Genomic DNA, 11,623 nt, shown 5'->3' on the forward strand with positions numbered 1-11,623 from the left:
TACCTAAGAATACATCCACTCTATTCCCTTGTACAGTCTCTGTCGCTCCCTGTAACGCTCCGTTGTCAATGTACACAATGGTCTGGGATGTCACACCCTCCAGAATTACAACTGCCAGAGAGGCACAAATGACAATCACAACCCAAGACTCCATTCTGCGAAACTAAACGTACAACAAATTATACTGCGTGAAAATATGTAACTCGCGACGTTAATTCGACAGTCTGGGAAGCCTTAGTGCATAATAATGTTCCTTTTATCCACGGAAAGATTGCTCTTCTCAGGTTCAGGTGTCTTTCGTTAATGGGGAATACCCGCTTTAAGGGTCTGCCGCTAGATGGCGTGGGGGTGAAAGCAGTCCTTCTTAAATCTCGCAGAATCTCGCTCACGGCTTTACACCAGAGTTTAACATGGAGCGTGTGCACGCGTCGCTTACAGTGAACCAACTCAAACGCAATTTACTTGAATGTGGTGCCATAACATCTGGATGAAAATGTGAATTGACTGAAAGGTATGTGTTTTCTTTTCATTTAGTGCTTGAAAAACACGAATGCTAACTATTTTCCTTGAAAAAAATCGAACATTAGTCGAGGTGTGTGTGTCAAATCTGACATGTTATGTACATGTAGACTACTGTAGGTACGAGTAGGCCTACGCTCATATTTTGTTTTAGTAGCACGAAAGACGAAGGTTTTTTATACTTAGTAAATGTACTTATTTTTTTTCTTTATAAGGTTACCCAAAGAAGGCCCATATATTGGGGGCAAAGCCTGAAACTGTCGATTTCAGGACCCCAGGACAGCCAACTTCAAGAGCAGGATAAAATGATTACTTCAGGAATCTTACCCGTCACTTCACATCAAAGGCAAAGATTGATGTAGCCACCAGTTATGCCTACCCTAAAGCTGACTTACAGGCGGCTGTGATGGACAACAACTATTGCCAAGTGCCATGAAAACAATAATGCATGGATAGATGGAATGATGTAAGTGAAAACAGAGGTCTAATATTAAGAATCAGGCCCAAATATAAGAAAGAATTATCAAACTAGGTGATGTGTGACATCATAGAAATATATAATTGTATCTTAACTATTTAATGCTGTAACCATCTACCATGCTTTAATGGGATATGACTATTTCAGGTTGAGGAACAAACAGCGAAGGACACTGAGCATAGCAAGTTACAACAAGGAAAGAGCGCAATCTGACACAAGGAGAGACAATGGCGGATCACTGCTTCCAGATTTGGAGAGATAATGTCAGCTACAGAGAAGAAGTATATGAACAAACTGTATGAATACTTGTTGTGTCCAAAACCATTGCAGACACATGACAGTTGGACCCGGACCCGATTTCCCCTTTTTGGAATGTGTATCTCGTGCACGAATCTGGGCCTAAAGAAAACCCGCGAATACTATACTAAGTTAGAAGGCCAGATGTTCATTACAAATCGCCCATTCTGCTATTTTGCTGTGTTTACATTCAAAGATCTGTTTGTGGGGTTGATTCATTCTGACGCTGGATATTTTTCTACATGTATTTTGCCCAGGATAACTTTTTTTAATGAAAAACACTATAGGAAGTATGTGTCAACCAGTTTATAGAAAGTACCCCTGTATGAGATGGTTTTAGCTGCAATCATAATTTTGAAGTGCAATTTTAAAAAAATGTTTTCACTAAAATGAAATAATTTGGTGGTGCTATATTCTTTACAAAAAGTACTTATGTGTTTATGCTGTTTTTAATAATATTTAACTGTAATGAAAAAAAACCATGATGCTATTTTGTAAAGTATTTTAGTGGGATGAAATAAATTGCTAGTTGTATTTACAGCAAATAATTTGGTTTTTCTGCTTTTTAAAGAATTTTCAAAGTGATGACATAATGTGGTGGTTCTATTCAAGTAAAATAATTCATAAGTACTATTTTGTAAAAAGGAACAAAAAACTGTGTTAATTTGTAAAATGTTTGCTTTCTTTAATTTTTATTTCTTAAACTGTTACAAAAAGTTTTCCATACCTACAGTAATCCATTGGCTGAGAAATTGCAAGTAAATATTTAGGAAAGTTATAGCACAAATAAATTATCTAAGTATTACATGGTTTCATGGTTTTTACTATGGACTGAATAATTATTTTGTTTAAATAAAATATTTGGTTTTGCTGCTTTTTAATGAATTTTCAGAGCGATGAAATAATATGGTGTTTCTACTCAAGTAAAACAATTCAGAAGTGCTATTTTGTAAAAAAAAGAACAAAAACTGTTCATTTATAAAATGTTTTCTTTCTTTAAATTTTATTTCTTAAACTGTTACAAAAAGATTTCCAAACATGCATTATTCCATTGGCTGAGAAATTGCACCTATACATGAACAAATAAATTATCTAACTATACCTAGTTTTATGATTCTTACGAGGTACTGAATAATGATTTTAAATAAAAATAATTATTTAATTAACATTACCGGTCATGCTCAATACATCAATAAAAAAGGATATTACTTAATAACACAACCTTATGCGGGTAGTAGGCTACCGGGACCTATATATATTTACTGACAACTCTTCTGAAATTACGGACATAAGAAAACGCACTTTGATAAATCATACTTCCTAGGGGCACTTTCGTGCTATGGAGCTCTCTTTCCAAAACTTTATAAGTTTTGCCAAGATCAATTAACCTTTTTACGTGTATTCTTTTTGAGGCAACTCGTCTATCTTTAGGGGCCTAATAACTGTTCCTGGGTCAAGTTGTAACTGACCCTTTAACATGGAAGGTGTGTTGACATGGGCAACCCTTCACTTCAAACGAAGCCCTGAATCCTCAAGAAAATTATGCCGACCTTGCCGACTTTGACATTCAGGTAAACAACAATACTGAGGCATGTTTATTAAGGCCAGTACCACAGTCCAACGTATGCAATATCCAACATGGCGACTGTGGAAGGACTGAATTCACACTAGCGACACCTGGCGCCAAGCGGGCTGGTATTCCTCATTCACCAGGTGATGAATTAACAACAATTGTGATTATGTCATCCACACATTATTCACTACATATAGGCGTCTGTCATCAGTTTTATGTCGTTTCAGTCAATATCCCGCATATTCTGTGATAGATAGAAAACATTATATTTCTTTTTATAATTTGTCACAGTTTTTACGTTTTTCATTCTCTCTCTTCTCTCTCAGGCGCAGTCTGTCATATAAATGTACAGCTGAACTGATTGTCATTCTTTAAATTTGCATGTAGTTTTTATAGTACAATTTGCCATATTTGCATATTGTTATAGTTGTTTTAATGTTAGTTGCCATATGTCGCAGATAAAATGGATAATCCAATTCATGCAATGCAACATAATTCAAATTATGCTTCTCACAAGAAGTTAGGGAAAACTTAAGAAAACAATTCTGTAAAACCTATTTGTTATCAAATAATTATGAAGGTCTCTTTGCCAAGCCACGTAGACAACATTTTTTTTATCTTTAGTAATTGAGTGATGCTGGTGTCATTTTCATCAAACCGATCGTGTACACGTGTCTTTGGCTCGAGCGATCCTTTTGCTGTCTCCAGTATTGTGTATATATATATTATTCCCATTTCTCAATGCAGTCTTCAACAATTAAGCGTCTGAGTTGCAAGATTTTCACCAAGTGATATCTGAAGGTGTTTTTGATGTACGACAGATTTGAATTTAGCAGTATCAAATACAACCCTAAGTACTTATGGACAATAATTCTGGGTGGGTGTTATTTTAAGCTAAAGGTCTGATTAATCTGTAATCTGTATATACGTGCACTGTTGTTCAGTACGTATACTAAATAATGGATATTTGCTGTATGAGCAGAGTGTTGGTCACTCAAACGTTTCACCTAAACATTAAAAACCAATGGTGTCTAATTTTGTTGGAATGAAGTCTGATTTTCATAGACGAACAGAAAAATACTGATTATAGAAAAAGGCTGTGATTTTTTAACTGAAGAGACAATACTTTTCACTTTACATTAAACATCAATGGCGTTTGTTCTGTGTAAAAGGATGGCCTTAGATTTAATTTACAGTAGAAGTCCCAGTTACCACATTTTTTATTTCCCACTCTCACATATTTTCTAGAGATGACTGGTGTACACCTGAAAACCCAACAATAGCAATGAATATACTGCATAGCTTTATCCATACTGTAGACCTTTTCTACGACTATTTGATCCAATTATTTCATGATAATGCTGTTCCACAAAACCACATAGCAACTCGTGGTTATATATTGTATAATCAAAAATTCCATTTAAACACAAAATACCACAATTGGTATGGAACTGAATAACTCCCGATAATACAGGTAGCTCCATCATATACAAATGCCTTTGAATAAGTTACTGCTAACAATTTAGGTACATACTGTGATAACCACCAAAGAAATTATACTATTCAACATATGCTAAATCTCGATAAAAAATGCCGTCCAATGTTTTTTCCCACTGCTTTGAAACTCAATTTGTACGAGCAAGAATTTTTGGTATGGTTTTCATCCAAAACTTGACCCGTTTCGGAATGATTTTAGTCTTTCCCACTATGACGTCACCAAATTCGAGGTAGTGCTCTTTATTCACAGTGTATTTCTCCCATATTGCTGGGACAGGCTCTGGCATGTTTGGATTTCTGAAACAAACTATACGTTACAATATGAACCGCCAAAAAATTATCGGAAGATATTATCCGCTACCAGTAAGTGTAATTCGTATAGAATGACGTCAGAGTAGTTTGAAATTAAATAAGTCTCTATTACATAATTTATTCAAATGACAACACTTTAAAGAAGCCAATAATACTGCACTTGGCCACAGTAGAAAACAGACGCTAAATGCCTATAACTTGACGAAAACACATGGTCAAATATACATTTGGTTCCTTAATATTGAATTTGGTTTCAATTGCACCTGTTATATCAAATTAATTATCTTTGGCGTAGAAAAAATCAAGTTTCCCACACGTTTTAGTTAAAGCCTTTGATAAGTGTACATCACCATTTACCTAAAATACCAACTTTTATACCATTTATATGCAAGGAATCAAAACAAATAGTATCTGCTTTATGGTTAATTGTGGATTTCGATCGTTTTTGTTTGTGAATTACAATATTAGAATGATATATACAGAGTTGGCTCAATTTCATAAAAAAGTAATCCATAGTAACTGAACTATGTAAAAAAGTGCTTCGTTGCCATATAACTGTGATATATAGTATTACTTACCCAGTCTTGGCAAAGTTGGACCAGTATCGTATCACCATCCCACTTAGATACTTCTCGTCGTCAGCGAAAGTGGCACCAGAGACGAAAGGTTCGTGGGAACCAATCATAAAATGAAGGTCGTCTCCGTGACTTGCGCGCAGAACCCATGATGGCATACCAGACACAACATGTCCATACAGCGGCATTCTTGTAAAGTAGTAAAGGTATGTCGAGCCACCCCCATCGGAGAGATGAGACACTATAAATTTAAACATCGGATGAGTGAAGATTAAGTCAGTGCCGAGGTCGACAAAATCACTCGCAGTTTCTAATTTGGTGGCGGTTTTGTCATAGTAAAATTCTGTGATCGCGTTGATTATATCCGTGTTGTTGCCAACCTCTAATTTAGTCCAAAAAGGAATCAGTGTGTCACGAAACAAAAGGGGATCAATCCCGTCGGAGAACTTATTTCGAACCAAGATTCCTCCATCTCCATTAAGCATTCCAGTTACGAAGTCGAGAGAATGGAGGCGTTGCAATACAACAGGATCACTTAACATCTCTGATATTGGTTTCGTAAACAAGATTCCGTCAATTGAGGGTCTGTAAAAATATCCCGTGAGCCCTACGGTGGCTTTCACACTGGCATTCACAAGGGCCTCGGCGTCTATGGTGCGTAGACATTTCACGAGTGCCGTTGTGTTTGCCGTTGGACAGCCAACAATGTTTCCAATTCTCACAGCGAGTTCTGGGCCATTTTGTGACATTGCCCAAGAAGCGCTGGCAGTACCACTCTGACTTATCAAGCGTTGAAAGAGGCCTGTAGAAGCGTTTGCCAGTGCCAGCTGTGTTGCACTACTGCCACCTGCAGATTCGCCAAAAATCGTCACCCTGTAAAACACCAAGGGCAATATAACACTAAATGAGCGCACACGCTTGGGTCATCACAATGATATGATCTTTTAAATAAAAAATGGACAGGTGGACTCTCAAATGCAGTGTGTGTGTGTGTGTGTGTGTGTGTGATCGCGCACCTTCCAGGGTCCCCGCCAAAGTACTGGATATTCTTCTTGATCCATTTCAGAGCCTCAATTTGATCCCACAGTCCTATATTACCTGGTGCGCTGTCGTCACCAGTGCTGAGAAACCCAAACACATTCAGGCGGAAGTTCATAGCTAAGACTATGACGTCACCCTTTAGAACTAAAAGTATATGCAAAAATAGTGATCTGGCCTCATTCATGTTAAGCCTGAAATAAATTCAAATAAACAGAAATGTCTGTGTTTACATTTTAAAGATGCATATGAAGTCAATTTATGCCACAAAAACCAATCAAATGCCAGCATACATGTATATATATAGTTTCAAATAGTTTAACTAAAATAATTGCCAAATATGTTTAATATTACCCAAGCAGGTTAAATTTCTGCCCAAAAATTTGAAAAAGGGAGCAGTCTAAAGCTCTTTTATGGCTGACCGAGTGATTTATTCATTTTATCTCTGGTATGTCGACTTTATTTGAGTCGAATATATATGCGTTACTGAAGCTCGGTTCGTATGTACCTTTAGGCTTTTAACAAGGAAGTTTTCCTTAGGGTGTTTAGATTGTGTCAGGTCTAGAAAAGGTTATTTATTTTTCTTTCTTTCTGATAATTTTCGTAGTTTCCATAAATTAGTAAAGTAAGGGGAAATGAAGTGTTCGAAAGATATTAGAGTAATTTTCGTATTATTCATAGTAATGATGCTTCATTTTATATGTCTGAATATCTATGCTGTGATGAATGCTCACACACAATTTTTGACTACCCCCTACCCCCACCCCACCAAAAAAAAAAAAAAAAAAAAAAAAAAAAAAAAAAAAAAAAAAAAAAAAAAGATGATGGACAACCTCAATTTTAAGTGGCATTATAAAGCAACATAAAGTGCATTTCAAGATGACTGTTAAAGCATTTATGTAATTAGAAGGTTGGCGCATTTGTCCTTATATCGTCTTCAGTCCTTTTTTACTCACCAAATTCTGTGAAACTATATATATATATATCTGCTCCAACTGTGATTTAACCCCCACAATATATATTCAGTGACAATTTACTCACCGAATTCTTTGAAGCTATATGTCGATGTTCCACCTGTGATATAACCCCCGCCATATATCCAGACCATGACCGCCTTATTGTTGGAACTGTTTGTGGATCCAGGAACAAAAACGTTGAGTGTCAGACAGTCTTCCGAAATCTACACGATAAAGAGAAAATATTAATATTTTGATGAATTTCACAATTAGATCAGAAAAATAACATAGATCTACAGGTACATGAAACAATGTTTCTTTAACATAAATAGATCAATTAGTATATGTGCCTCAGTGGTCAGATTCAATTTGTAAATTAAAATATCATATACGTAAATGTGAATATCAAACAAATTTTTGAATACACCTGTAGTTTAAATAACTACTGATTTTTCTCAGAACCTAAAATATCATTATTGTCATAAAGTATCTGTAAATTCAGAAGGTTAAATTCTTGAATAGAATACAACGTGTGAGGGATTGTGGGGAATATAATAAAACCTTTGCACACTTTTACTTTAATTTTCAACAGATATAAAAACATTTGATATTTGAAAATTGCACCGTCTTACTTTAATATTTAGCAGATATTGAAATTTGGAAATTGAATGTTGGAAATTATTATCAATTATTATTAATTATTTGAGATCAATACCGTAAGTACGGTTGGGATTGCTAGTAAAAATAGTGAAGCGTTCATGCTAATATACCTACTGTATATTATATGATTTGGGCTTAAATAGTAATGGAATTAAAAGATAGTGTAGCATGCCTGTCACGCAATCACTGTCTTGGTAAATGCCCCTTTTTCATTATACCCTCCATTAGGTAGTGATTTAAACTTTAGTAAATGGTTGTATTTGAAACAAATGGAGCATTTACAACTTTTTTATGTTGTGCATGACTTCGTGAAGATATCCCCCAGACTGACATAATGTTGTAATTCTGGTAATTATCCAATAACTTAAGTTGGCCCATTTTTTCTATTTCTATTTCATCATCAGTTTTATACCTTTTTAATCGGCATTTAGCGCCTAGATATATTTAAAGGAATTTTAGGATTACAAAGTACACATAACTCTAGGGTTTTAATGTGTTATGTTATGTTCTGTTACATCGTGTACACATACACACACTGGACAAAAGAAGTGTCACCCCCTAACTCAGAGTAATAAAAGTAGGCCGATCTTGGGTACTTATAATGCCTGGTCTACTTATAATGTGACTAATGAGTATAAAACCGCTATACCATGGAATTGTATAGTTGGTCTTGTACATGTACAGCAAATGTTATTCCTGTCTTCCTCCAATATGACAAGATACAGGCAATTATATAACGGTTATAGGTGCAAGTTATTAACCTGAATAGGCGGAATATAAGCAATGTCAGAATATCGATACAATTGAATTGTTCAGTCAGAACCGTGCAGAGGGTCTGATCTCGGTATAGAAACACTGGATCAAGAGACAAATTGCCTCTGATGGGTCGTCCAAGAAAAAATACTGGCCGTGAAGACCGACGACTGATTTTGATGTCCAGGTTGTCAAAGTTCGACACTGCTTGTCAGTTGACAACACAGTGGAACAATTTCACACATAAGAATGTGTCTGTGAAAATTAAAAGGCGTCGGTTACATGCTCAGAGAGTGTACAGCAGGGTAGCAAGACTGAAACCTCTTATATCGTTACAAAACAGGCAACGTAGAGTAAACTAGGGTCAACAGGATCTGGAACTGGACAGTTCATGACAATTAGTCCTATATATTTTTTTCTGATGAGTGTCGCTTTGGTCTGTCCTCTGATGACAGACGGGTACTATGCTGGCAAACTGCTGGTAAAGCACTTGAACCACATGCACTGAATTTTCGAACCCGGAGCAGCATATTCGTCATGGTGTGGGGCTGCATCAGCATCCATGGCTTGGGCGAATTGATAGTGGTTGATGGAAACATGAATCACTAGAAATATATCGATGTTTTGGAGTCAGGCTTGCTACCATCTATTACTAACATGTTTGGTGACAGGAATTATCCATTTGTTCACCAGGATGACAATGCTCCTTGTCACAGGCCCAGAGCAGTTGATGATTGGTTTGACCAACAGGACATTCGCAGGGTGATGTGACCTGCCCAGAGTCCTGATGCAAACATAATAGAAAATGTGTGAAATGATATGTCAAAACTTTTTACAAATGCCCGTCTAACCAGCAGAGAAACTCTGTTATATTCAGTGTTTCATGCTTGGGCCAGCATTAGCCCTGAACGCATCAGACAATTTATGGAAAACCTTGCTTCGTAGACTGGCACCTATTATTAGGTCACGTGGCTATGCCACTTAGTACTAATTTTGGACTTGAAACTGCATATTTTGGTAGAATGTATATTTTGTTCTCATTTTGTGATTTTTTGTGAAATTTGATGTTAATAAAATGATACCAGGAGCATATCATTCCGCAGTCATTTATCTCCCCCATAGTATCGGCTCAGTAGGGGTGACACTTCTTTTGTCCAGTGTGTGTATAACATTTAAAATACATAGTATACTGTAGTTGTTTCTCCTTGTGATTAACACACACATGAAGTTAACGGGGAAATGCCATCATTTTTATTTCTGTGAATTTTTTGCTTTTAGATGAGGGCATCTCAAGGATATCGTTACATTTCAGATACCTTCATATATTCGATATATTAAGAACACTATAAAAACACAACACCCTCAATTGCTACTTGCTGTATGTATTCAATAGATGTTACTTGGGAAAAAAACAGTTATTTTCAAACCCATAACGATCATATATAAGATCATTACGATATTTTAATTCACTGCATCTTAAAAGGATGGTGTAAATCATGGCAGCTATAGGTAATTTATTTTCAGTGAACACGTATTCCATATGTTTCTTCTTACTTATTCTATATATGTTTGCTGGAAACAAGATGAATTTATGCTGAATAAAGCACCAATGCATTATTTTACTGAACATCAGTATCTAAGGTTTGATAAAAACTAGCCATTAATAAGTTTTAATGTACATATACAATGTGTCTCATACTAACCGTCTCAGGATCGGGAAAGCCATAGGGATTCGGCAAGTTTTGCATGCAGGCAGGCCCAAACGCCGTGGCATCTTTAACACCTTCCCAGTTCTCTGCAGGCTCTGGTAACCTAAACCTGAGATCTCCCACTGGAGGCTTGGCGAATGGTATACCTAAGAATACATCCACTCTGTTCCCTTGTACAGTTTCTGTAGCTCCCTGTAACGCTCCGTTGTCAATGTACACAATGTTCTGGCATTCTACATCCTTCAGAACTACAACTGCCAGAGAAGCGCAAATGACAATCACAACCCAAGACTCCATTCTGCGAAACTTCACGTATAACAAATTATACTGCGTGAAAATATGTAACTCGCGACGTTTATTCGATAGTCTGGGAAGCCTTAGTGCATAATAATGTTCCTTTTATCCACGGAAAGATTACTTTTTTCAAGTCTCGGTGTCTTCCGTTATGTCACCAGGTGATGAATTAACAGCACTTGTGATTATATCTTCCACGGATTATTCACTATACATATAATGCGTCTGTTGCTTTCATATTGTTTGCGTCACTACCCCGCATATTATGTGATAGAAAAATTATATTTCTTTTATAATTTGTCTTAGTTTTTAAGTTTTTCATTCTCTCTGTCGTTCCCTACCCGCATGATCTGTCATATAAAGGCACATCTATACAGCTGAATAAATTGCCATTCTTTTGATTTGTATGGAGCTTTTATTATAACACAATTTGCCAAATTTGCATATTTGTTATAGTTGTCTCAGAATGCAAGCTGCCATTTTATAGAGATAAAATCCAATTCATGACATGCCCAATAATTCAAATTATACTTCTGACAAGAAGTTAGCAAAAACTTAGGAAAACAATTTTGTAAAACCTGTTAGTTATAAAATAATTATGAAGGTCATTTTGCTGTCTCTAGTCTTTGCTGTCTCCAGCTTTGTGGTCCCATATACCTGTACTGCTGTTCAGTTAGTATACTGAGTAATGCATACCTGTAATTGCTGTATGAGCAGAGTGTTGATCACTCAAACGTTTCACCTAAACATTAAAAACAAATGGTGTCTTATTTTTTCGGAATAAGGTCTGATTGTTTACAGACAAACAGAAAAATGCTGCAATGTTTTACTGTAAATAGAATAAGGCTGTGATTTCTTATTTTTCATTTTACACTTAACAGCAATGGTGATTGCTATGTGTTAAAGAATGGTCTTATATTTAATTCATAACAGAAGTCCAAGTCGCCAAAATCCCAATTTAT

General features: G+C 36.0%; 1 protein-coding gene and 1 long non-coding RNA gene across 2 annotated transcripts; one reads left to right on the forward strand and one right to left on the reverse strand.

Annotated features, from left to right (window-relative positions):
• The first annotated feature begins 303 nt into the window (after positions 1 to 303).
• LOC147761379 (uncharacterized) lies at positions 304 to 2,711 on the forward strand. Its single transcript, XR_015335235.1, has 3 exons — positions 304 to 511; positions 735 to 985; positions 1,145 to 2,711. It is a non-coding gene; the product is annotated as an uncharacterized LOC147761379 (long non-coding RNA).
• A 1,400-nt stretch (positions 2,712 to 4,111) lies between these two features.
• LOC106152714 (fatty acyl-CoA hydrolase precursor, medium chain-like) lies at positions 4,112 to 10,846 on the reverse strand. The gene is made up of 6 exons (XM_013526424.2): positions 10,362 to 10,846; positions 7,331 to 7,469; positions 6,268 to 6,436; positions 5,255 to 6,124; positions 4,574 to 4,661; positions 4,112 to 4,132 (listed from the first exon to the last, which is right to left on the reverse strand). The coding sequence occupies exons 1-6, from the start codon at positions 10,662 to 10,664 to the stop codon at positions 4,112 to 4,114; spliced, it is 1,590 nt and encodes a 529-aa protein (XP_013381878.2). The 5' UTR covers positions 10,665 to 10,846.
• Positions 10,847 to 11,623: the final 777 nt, after the last annotated feature.

Source organism: Lingula anatina, chromosome 6, assembly GCF_051362555.1.
Source record: "Lingula anatina isolate TDL-2025a chromosome 6, LinAna3.0, whole genome shotgun sequence".
NCBI classification, from domain to species: Eukaryota; Metazoa; Brachiopoda; class Lingulata; order Lingulida; family Lingulidae; genus Lingula; species Lingula anatina.

Excerpts from the sequence above, each read along its gene's own strand:
- LOC106152714 (XM_013526424.2), bottom strand. The coding sequence starts at position 10,664 with ATGGAGTCTTGGGTTGTGATTGTCATTTGCGCTTCTCTGGCAGTTGTA. Across the intron at positions 6,437-7,330 it reads ATATAGCTTCAAAGAATTCG|TTCTAAAGGGTGACGTCATA; the intron begins GTGAGTAAATTG and ends ATATACTTTTAG. Across the intron at positions 4,133-4,573 it reads TCGAATTTGGTGACGTCATA|GTGTACACCAGTCATCTCTA; the intron begins GTGGGAAAGACT and ends TTGGGTTTTCAG.